This window comes from Sesamum indicum, linkage group LG1 (assembly GCF_000512975.1).
Source record: "Sesamum indicum cultivar Zhongzhi No. 13 linkage group LG1, S_indicum_v1.0, whole genome shotgun sequence".
Taxonomy (NCBI): Eukaryota; Viridiplantae; Streptophyta; class Magnoliopsida; order Lamiales; family Pedaliaceae; genus Sesamum; species Sesamum indicum.
The window spans coordinates 916,862-927,800 of NC_026145.1; the positions used below are offsets into that span (position 1 = coordinate 916,862).

Here is a 10,939-nt window from a genome sequence, read left to right on the forward strand (position 1 = left end):
TGGAAGGTGATGAAATAGTTGGGCCCAGAAAAAGAAAATGATACACTATATCTGGATATGGTCCAAGACATGCCTGTCCCTTCACTTCTCTTGCCCTCATTTCATGCATCTAAGTTTTATTATTGTTGCTGGCCGTACGGAGTACATTCAGTGTCTGTATAAAAATATATAGAAATTTATAAATAATTTAATTTTTATTTTTGTATAGATATAGAGAAATGATTCATTTTAACATATGGTACAGGGAAGTGGGAGTTATTACATAGACAAAACAATAAAGGCATTTTTGTAACATCACATGAAAGTTTGCCAAAATGATAAGAATAGAAGGCTGATACTTTGTCAATAGTATAGATATAGATGGATACACAAATATTTTTGTTTATGCTGTTTCTAGTATACATTTATGCCAATTACACAAATACCCCTAATATCGAGGGCCAACGAATAAAAATAGATGGGGCCATGCAAGAACAGGTGGTGGGCTATGTTCCGGTACCAATTCTCTAGCAATATTCATTTGGATTTTTTTGGTCATAGGATTCTATGTTTCTTGGAAATAAACTTTGAGAGTTATAATTGCAAGTTTTGATGATCCTCATTCCTAATATACTTCATTCGTTTGAAAAATTAAATTTATAAATATTAGGGATAATTACACTTTCATCTCTTGAGATTTTGTATAATTACACGTAGATTTTTTGTAATTTGAAAAATTATATCTAGCACTCTTGAGGTTTGCTTCCGTCTAACAAATAAGTCCATTTATTAGTCAAAATTTATCGAATTTGTTGATATTAACAAAAAAAAATTATATTTACCCCTAATTGTCTTATTATTGACTTATAGCAAGTTAAATAAATTTTTTTTATGATTAAATTATCTTCTTATGTCTTCACGCGTTAATGCATGTGAGGAGGTATATCTTCATTATTATAAGGATAGTTTAGTTCGAAACAAATTATTTGACCTGCAATAAGTAAGTTTTAACTCAATCAAGGTTAAATATAAATTTTCATTCAATTTTTTTGTTAATATCAGCAAATTAAGTCAATTTTAACTAATGGGATAACTTATTTATTGGATGGAAGCAAATCTCTAGAGTGTGTTAGATACAATTTTTCAAACTATAAAATATTAAATATAATTATATCAAATCTCAAAAAAAAAATATAATAATCTGTACATATTGTACTAATCATGTTATCAGGTAACGCAGCAGCAAGATTCATGCCATCTCTAAAAAGTATTGAGATTTTTAATTTTTTTATTTTTGGAATTTGGTAATTTTTGCATGGGGCACAATTAATGAGATGAAGTCATAAAGCAAATGATGGTGCAAAGCTAAAAATAAAAGCCAAAAGCTTTGCTGGTGACTTTGCCCACAATTACATTTCATCCCAGGCTTAATCATTGTGGTCTCTTTTCATGATGCACACATCCAATCACACTATTGCTAGGTTTGAGCGCCTTCTCCCTGTTGCTGGGGCCTCTCCATTCATTGGCTTCTCTTTTTATGCAAAAAGACATATCACTTATTTGAAATAACTTCTACTTTTATAATAAAATTAAATTATTAAAAAAATGTGAGTTTTTAAGTGCATTCAAAATTAAGAATGTTTGAAAATAAAAAAGAAGTGAGAAAAATTAAAATTGAAGTATTTGAAAAAAAACAGTTTAGTGTTTACAGTTTTACATTAAATTGATGAAGTTGTTTGAGATTGCTTATAATTTTTTGGTTTAAATTAATTTAATTTAAGCAGTTGAAAAATAGAATTGACCAATAAAAAATACTCTTTTCGACATGTTTTTAACAAAAAATTGATAAGTACTTATTTTTAACTGGTGTAAACAGTTTCATTACAACCGAGTTGGTAGTTCATAACTTGATCACAAGAAATATTTCTAGTCCGATTTAAACCTCTTCTGAAGGTATTGCCACAAGTTCACTACTATTACTCAAATAAGATAGTTCACAGTGTGTATAAAAATTTCTAATAAAAGTTGATGGTTGCTCCTGTCTCTTGATCTTTTATAAAAAGAAAAAATAAAAATACAAACATATACAACACACAGACACACATGTAAGTGTGTGTTGGGGGGCATTGTGATTTACACAAAATATTCCTCCTTCTAGATATATATATACACACTATTTAGGGCTTGGAATATTAGCCAACACCTTAGAGGAAGAATATTATTATTATTATTTGTAACTAAAATTCGAGTATGATTCCTTTTAATTTGGAATTTTGGTGGGACATCATATGTTCCTGACACTCTTTTATATGATAAAACAAACGTTGTTAGCCTTTGGAAATGACACATGATTCTGGTTCGGTTATATTATGTTAGGCATTCTCCATTCTAACACATGAATCAATCCCAACTAAAACCATGTTAGAATATTGGATTTCGGCCGATTATGATTCTATATATTATATGACAAGTGAATTTTATTTATTAGGGATAATTATATTTATATTATTTGATTTATCTATACAAATTCACTTATACTTTTTAAAAAATTACACTACACCCATAGAACACATCGACGTTATTTACACATATATATATTGTAAAATTACACATACATCCCTAAAATACTTCAACGTCATTACAATTACTCATATTTTTTTACTACCAAAGAATGGTTTGTGTAACTATGCAAAAGACATGAATAATTTGTGTATATAGATCACAGATCAGGAAACGTAAATAACATTATCCCTATTTATTATTAGGATTAATTATATTTTGTCATCTAAACTATAACTATTTTTACACTTTGACGTTTAACTTTTTTTTTATGTCAACTAACCATCTCAACGTTTACACTTTATCCTTTTCCATTAGAATTTGCATAAAAATAAATATAATTTTATATTTTTAAAGAGAATTTATGTATAGTTAACTCTATATATATATATATATGTCCAATGCAGAAAGCAGCATGTGTTATTCCAGCCTAATTAATAAAGTATATATATTGCCAAAGGAGCTAATACATAGAAAGTAATGATTCATATTCACTTTTTCTGAAATTAATTAATTACTAAACTATTATGCTGGTTGATAATAGTATTAGAGTTTTTTAAAATTATTATATTTTCATATCACATCCACTCCTACGTATATGGTATACAATCTTGTTTACAAATTATTAATTTAACTTATTTATATATTTTTTTTAAAAAATAACATATGTCACATGAATATGTGATATTAAAATATACATAAACACCACCCTTTTCTTTTTTTTAATAAAAATTACATATACACTCTCTTAGGAGGTATTAGTGTAATATACGTCAGGGGATGTTTGTATAAAGTTTTATGACCGAATATAGATACTTGTAATTACAACTATAACCTCAAAGGTGTAACTATAAAGTTATAAAAGATAGTGAGTGTTTGCGTGTTTAGACTAACTTAAGGGGTACTAATGTAATTTACACTAAAAAAACTCCTAATATTGAATAACACGTGAGTATCTGACTATGTTGCAACGGGGTCATATAGTTTATCACACATTGTTGTCTCATCATTACATGATCGACACTTGTTGTTTTTGAAATTAAAAGAATTTAATCAAATTGTGTTATTTATACTAATATAAAAAAAAATCATTTATAAATAGCGATTTGTGACAATACTGCAACTATTCTTTTGTTATATTGATAATACCCATAAATTGATTTTTTTTAAAATGTGATATATTAGGTTATATATTTTATTTTTATTTATAATATATTTTAAAAATTATTTATTATATACGTAAAAAATAACGTGCCATAATAACTAATTATTTAAAAAAATAAAAATTTATATCATACATGGGATGTAACAAATGTATGTTACAAATGTGTGACAGAAAATCCTTCACGAGATTGGCACAACCCAACCCCATGAGTGACCTAAGCATAACAGCCCCCGCCCGACCCCACCCCACCCGACCCGCCATTTTTATCTATAAATACACAACCACTCTTCTCTCTCTCTCCTCAAAACCCAAAACACCGAAAAAGCTCTTCTCACTGTCCGCCACTCCAAACTAACCAGAAATGAGAATCAGCCGCACCTTTTTCCACTCCGCTCAAGTATCCAAAATGGCAACTCCTCAAACCACCGCCGCTGCGGCGGCCGCCAAGGAGGCTTTCTCGCCGCCCGCCACCCCCCAACGCTCCCCCTGGCACTCCCCTGTTCCTTACCTCTTCGGAGGCCTTGCGGCGATGCTAGGGCTGATAGCCTTTGCCCTCCTCATCCTCGCATGCTCTTACTGGAAGCTCTCCGACCAGGTGAACGGCAGAGAGGACAGCGGGGATAGGGACGTTGAAGGCGGCGAGAAAGGCGAGAGCAGCTCAGACGCCAAAGCTCCGCCGGCTTTCGAGGAGAAGGTTCTGGTCATCATGGCCGGAGAAGTGAAGCCAACTTTCTTAGCCACTCCCATTTCAAACAGCAGTGGAAAAATTAACAGTAAATTAGAGAGAAAAAGGGAAGAAAATGAGACTGAAAGAGAGGTGATTAATGGAGAATGAGCATCACAAGAACAAATCCGGACCTGAAAATCACTCTCATCTCTTCTTCTTTTGGATCACTTTTTGTTCAATTTTGTGATCCGAAAATGTAAATTTTTTTCTGCTGAGAGATGAAATTATTAGTTCAATGGGGTGACTTCATTCTTGGACGTTAATGCTCATTTGATTTAAATTACGTACATGACAAAGCATCGGTGTGATCAGTACGAAGAAAAGTGATCAATTATAGTATGAAAGGTATATTATATTTGTCGTGTGAATAATGAAATATACTTTTTAAATCACTAATTAAGTCGAATAACATGAACATGGTAGTTAGTTGGCGATAATTTCAATATAAGTTCGAAGATTTTGTGTTTGCAGATTGAATTTTTTATTATAAATTTTGATTGATTTGTGTGGTTTTTACAAGTTAGGAGAATGCTTAGGCAAGAGAGGAGAATAAATTACTGAAAACATGACGGAAAGTACTCATATTCTTGATTCATGGCTTCGTATATATTAATGTATTTAGTATTTTTGGTGCAGTGCGTGAGGTTAGTTTTGTCATATTTTTCACAAAAGAAAATTATGTGTGTAAGAAAAAATTAATTTAAATGAATTTGATCACATTCAATTAAGTATATGTGGTATGTGTGATTGTATTTGTTAATTGATTAATTTGTATACCCATCATATAATAGATGAAATTAAATTGCTAGTTTGATATTAAAGGGAGCAAATAATGGTGTTTTGTTCAATTGGAATATAAAATAATAAAATAAAATAATAGGAATAAATGGGTGAAATTGAGAGTGTAAGTCTTTGTTTTTGTGTACAGGTGAGAGAATGAAATGAAGTCTGAAATGTAATACTTTAAATAAGAAATTAAAGCCATAATTCTAGCTAAAGTTGTCTTTTTCCATCGGGGGAGTTATTAATTTATAGACTCCCCTCAACCGGACAAGATTGAATCTCCCACGAATTCGATAGAGTGTCATCTCATAGTAGTTGGATAAAGCTAAACCTCCATGGATTTGGTGGAGGGTTATTTTCTAGCTGTTGGAGTCCGTTATGGATGAGGATATCTTTTGCAAATAGGGACGTTGTCTCGGATTTTCACTAAAATGGTTGAAAAGATACATTCCCTAAGTCGGAATCCCAGAACTTTAGGATTTAGTTGTTACTTTTGGCTCAAGTTATCACATTACCCTACTGAGGTGATTGGTCTATATCTAATTTTATAGAATTGTGGCTTTAGAAGTTCTATGTGAATGTCACCTAAGACATGCATAGACGCCACATAATATGGTTTCTACTTTGAATAGGGGAATACAAGGTACAAAACTTCCTCATGAGCCTGCAGAGCTTTCTTGGATTTGAGCATCTGATCTAGGCCGCTTCAATATGTTTAGGTTGATTCTTTTTTTTTAGAGTACATTTTACCTAACTTTTTGGAAGTTCTATTTGAATTGGGCTTTTTAGAACTATCATGGATCTTTTATTGGATTGGACCTCCTAGGGCTCCTTACGCTGCATTCTTTTGGGCTCTTGCAATCTCTTTCTTCCTTCAGAATCATTTTGAATTTTTTGGGCTTACACGGTTTTTATATTCAACTTAATCTAAACAAAAATTTCAATATTTTAATTTGTTTCCAAAAATACTCCATGAACTAAATTCCACAAGAATTGCAAGGTGGGAGTAACTATTTGTCCTTGAAATATCTTTTCTATTACTATTTACTAAGGCCCAGTATCTTAAAAGTAATTATTTCGATAGACAAAATGCATAGATTACTATAATGTACGAATATTTTAAAAAATTATTTAATATAGTATTATTAGATATGTATTGAATATAGATACACTTTGGACACCTATTATACACGATATCTGCTTATTCATATATATATATATATATATATATATATATAAAGGACATCGTGTCAGACACACCTGTTGGAGTGTTTGACACGTTTTGGAATTTTTTTTATAATTTCAGAAAATTTCGGGTTGTCTCTAAAAAAAAAAGAATTTTGAACTTAATTCACCCATCTCAAACTAAAAGTTTGGGATGAAATTTCAAAAAATTTGAGAGATGGTCATGATGATTTAACTAATTTGAATACTAAATTTTTTTTATGATCTATTTTTTGAAATAAATTAATTATGTATATTTTGAAGCGCCGATTGGTAAAAACATGATTTTCTTATTGTATTTTATCTTGATTTTCTTTATACTGCATATTTTAATTTTATGCGAACTTGAGAATATATATAATAAATTTATATATTATATATAATCGTATAAGTGCTCTTTCGTAACCTAATTCTTTTATATTTTTCATGTTGTCATGTGCTTGTCGTATCGTATCCATGTCGTTGCGTCCATGTCCGTGTCCAAACATCATAGATGGGTTGTCTAAAATATTCCTAATTATACTTATTTTTTATTTTATTTTTAAATGAGCAACCTTATAGATAGGACATTTTATATATTTTAAAATTTCAAATATAATTTACTGAAAGAATTATCAAGTCTCCTATACTATTTTTCAAAATATCACAGATTTAAACATGTTATTTTTAAAAAAATTTATAAATTCATGCTGCAATTTTGGATTTGGGCTAGATTGGATTAAAATTTAAGTGAGAATGTAGCCCAACTAAATATGGGCTAGGCCCAATAAATTCAGTTGCTATTGGGCTTTATCGACCGAGCCGAGTTCTAGTTCTCCGGAAACCGGTTTGGTAATTGAATGTCTTGCATCATTGGGGACCGAACCCCCTTTCATCTATACTCTGACTGCAGCTTAGAGCGCCGCCGTCGCCGAGCCGTGCCGCCGCCACACTATAAGGCGTCGCTCCACCGCCACCAATGCAATCCGTAAGTTTCATGATTTCTTTCTATGAGACTGCAAAAGTTTTCATTCTAACCCCTTTTTGTTGTAATATTTGAATCTCAGCTTTTACTACCTGCGCAAGAATCCTATTTGCTTCTCCGAATATTGAACGGGAGCTTCCAAGCCCTAGACTCGTTGAAGGATCAAATTTCCCTCTATTTTGCCCAGTTTTTTTGCTCCAAATCTGGCTTGGACTTAATAGACTCCAGGTAAGAGCATTTTGTTGATTTATTATTACTCACTGTCATTGGAAATGCATAGAATAGTACGTATTTGGTTTCATGTCTTGTGCCTGATTTTTAGGAGTATAAGTTGCGATCGAAATGAGAAGAAGGAAATTTCAGATGGGGAAGGAGAGCCGAGGGGCGCAGTTTTCAACGCATTGGACGCAATGTTAAAGGGTAGTTTGGATCGCTTAAAAACTATGAGGTTTGTTCTGTTGAGAGTTTAATTGATTGGCGATTTATGTAGAGTTGTTGTGTCAATGAATTTGATTATTGGTTTAACATGCATTGCAGCTCAATGATTTTTTTCTCATTTTTAGTTGAAGTAGATAGTAAGATTGTTCTGTTGAGTTTAATTGATTGGCGATTTATGTAGAGCTGTTGTGTCAATGGATTTAATTATTGGTTTAACATGCATTGCAGCTCAATCATTTTTTTCTCATTTTTAGTTGAAGTAGATAATAAGACTACATGGTTGGAAAGTTCTATCTGTGAAATTAAGATGTCTTATGTAAGTCGTGTAAAGAAATGTTCAAAATTTGAAATCCATCAGGATATAATGGCTCTCATAAATGTTTTTTGCATATGTATTCAAATTGAAAAATGGCAGGGAAAGCATAGCTTGGGGCCATACTGGTAGTAGTGATGCCATCTTGGAAACAAAGTACAGCAGTGATATAACTATGATAAAAGCTTTGTGCTTGGAAGGTAAGTTAGGAACAGCTTTATGGCTCTGGAGGACAATGGTTCAACAGCTTAGAATTCCTGATGTCCTCACTCACAATTACCTTTTAAATGGACTTTGCAAAAGTGGTGACCTGGGGAGGGCAGAGTGGCTTGTTAAGGAGATGTTACACCATGGTCCTTCTCCTACATGTGCTACATACAACACTTTGATGAGTGGTTATTGCCTTGTCAATAAAGTAGATAAGGCTCTAGATCTCTTTTCTACCATGGCTGACCATGGAATAAGGCCAAATAGAGTCTCCTGTAATATTCTTGTACATACCCTTTGCCAGAAGGGCTTGTTGGAGGATGCAAGAAAGCTGCTTGAGAAAATATTGGAGGACGGCAGTGATGGCAAGACGTCGGATTTAATCACTTCAACTATACTTATGGATGGTTATTTCAAGACTGGAAACATGGCTGAAGCTCTTACTTGTTGGAATGATGTATTCCAAAGGGGTATTGAGGTGGATGTTGTCGCATACAATGTTATGATTCATGGTTTCTGTCTGACTGGGGACATAAACCTTGTATATAAATCCTTGTGCGAGATGTTTAAAAGCGGTCACCTTCCAGATATTTTCACCTACAATACTCTTATTAGCAATCTTTGCAAGTCAGGCAGGACTAATGAGGCTTGTTATGTTTTCAGTGTTATGTCAAGGATGGGTGTTCCTCCTGATCACATCACTTACAAAATGATTATCCAAGGTTTGTGTATAAATGGGGATGCACTTAGAGCAAATCATTTTCTTTCCCACATGTTGGAGGATTCACTAATACCCAAACCTCTTATTTGGAATGTAATAATTGATGCCTATGGGAAATGTGGGGATGTAGAAAAAGCATTCTCTGTGAAAAATCAAATGACTGAATTTGGTGTTCTGCCCAACATTTACACATACAATGCCCTGATTCACACACAAATAAGAAATGGGAATATTGATAAGGCTCATTATCTGAAGAAAGAGATGATCTTAAATGGTATTTTCCCTGATTTGGTCACATACAATTTGTTGATTGGTGCTGCTTGTAATTTTGGTCACATAAATTCTGCACTCCAGCTACATGATGAAATGCTGAGGAGAGGGTGTAATCCAGATATAGTAACTTATACTGAATTACTGAAGTGTTACTGCATGCGGAACAAAATGGAAGAGGCACAAGAGCTCTTTTTCAAGGTACAGAGTTCGGGCTTACCAATTGATCATGTGCCATTTCTAGTACTCATGAAGAAATACTTCAAGATGCGGGAGCTAGATAAAGTGTTTGACCTTTATCTAATCTGGTCAAGAATGGGTACTTGAGCAGTCTATGACTGAAAATCATGTATCCAATCATGTCGAAATATGATATCACATTTCTGCGATCCAGCTTTTTACTGTCTGCTATGGCTGGGGTCCGCTCCTCGAGGTATTTCTCTTTGTTATTCTGCAGTTTGTCTACCTTAATTGCTAATGTTTTTACTTTCTTTCATCTGATGCTTGTTCTTTCCATATCTTTTCTTTGTTATTTCTCCTCTTTGTGATGAATGGCTAGCAAAGTTTCAGTTCATTAAGAACCAACTTTTGTAGGTTACACAGTGTTGCAATGCTCCAGAAACTTACAGCCTTTTGAAAATGCACTTTTGCTATGTTTTTACTGTATTACATTCTTACATTATTCTGGTTCAATTATATGGCCAGGGGATAAAACTTCTCCAACCTAAGGTAGGTGCTGTCACAAGCGGGGAGAAATCATGGAAGTGCCTGTGAAAGATGGTTTCCCAGTTTCCCTACGTATTATCACTTGGAACTCCTGGTAATTCAACAGAAACGGAAAGGAGAATGCATTAATGTTTTTGATCCAGTGATGAGAATTGCTACCTCATGGTGTTCCACATGAATATATTTCGTGTTCAAAGTCTGATCGCAAGAGTGCTGGCAGCTATAGTTATGTGACATATCAACTATACTGGCTTGGGTAAATAATTTTTCTGCTTTGAACTGAAAACCAAAAGGATTTCTTTTGTTAACCTTAGGAAAAAGGCATCAGGTCTTATTAAGCACATAAACAGTTTCACGACTAACGTTTTCTCTCTTTTTTTTCCCCCCCTGGTTAATGAACAGAAACTTGATGGGGAAGTTGGAGACGTAACTATCATCACAAAAAGGTGCTCATACATAGTTTGGAGTTTCAACATTTCCAAAGTTGAAAGATGATACAAGTGCAACGAGCATGGGTGTTCTTGAACACACTAATTTGGGATGTTTGGTTGGCAAGCTTATGCTTGTTTGTTCTCATTGGTATTTGAGGGCCCTCCTGGTGTCAAATAGGCCTGGTATTCTGGTTTGCCTCCTTAACAATTAGTCGTCACTCATGGTAAGTTCCATTTTTTATGCACTTATAACATCAGATAACTTTGAATAGCTAGTTTTTTGCAATTGAATCAATATAAATATTGTAAATATCTCGTTTAAGGTTACCTTTTCTTTTTTTATAGAGGAAATGATGTTGAACCCATGGCTAGTTTTGTAGCCATATACCGTTATTGGTGGTTCTTACATTAACCCAAGCTGCAGTGCCAAGT

At 33.1% G+C, this 10,939-nt stretch overlaps 2 protein-coding genes across 3 annotated transcripts; both read left to right on the top strand.

Annotated features, from left to right (window-relative positions):
* On the top strand, nt 3,998-4,693 carry LOC105162361 (protein GLUTAMINE DUMPER 5-like). Its single transcript, XM_011080379.2, has one exon. It carries the CDS (start codon nt 4,065-4,067, stop codon nt 4,536-4,538), a length of 474 nt encoding a protein of 157 aa, XP_011078681.1. The 5' UTR covers nt 3,998-4,064; the 3' UTR covers nt 4,539-4,693.
* LOC105162440 (pentatricopeptide repeat-containing protein At5g24830) lies at nt 7,279-10,510 on the top strand. 2 transcript variants are annotated; one of them, XM_020697605.1, is made up of 6 exons: nt 7,279-7,404; nt 7,484-7,629; nt 7,724-7,849; nt 8,255-9,783; nt 10,056-10,332; nt 10,479-10,510. In XM_020697605.1, exons 1-4 carry the CDS (start codon nt 7,396-7,398, stop codon nt 9,675-9,677), a joined length of 1,704 nt encoding a protein of 567 aa, XP_020553264.1. In that variant the 5' UTR covers nt 7,279-7,395; the 3' UTR covers nt 9,678-9,783; nt 10,056-10,332; nt 10,479-10,510. The 2 variants fall into 2 exon arrangements, with proteins under 2 accessions (XP_020553264.1, XP_011078871.1); XM_011080569.2 differs by lacking the exons at nt 10,056-10,332; nt 10,479-10,510 and having other exon boundaries at nt 8,255-9,081; nt 9,435-9,568.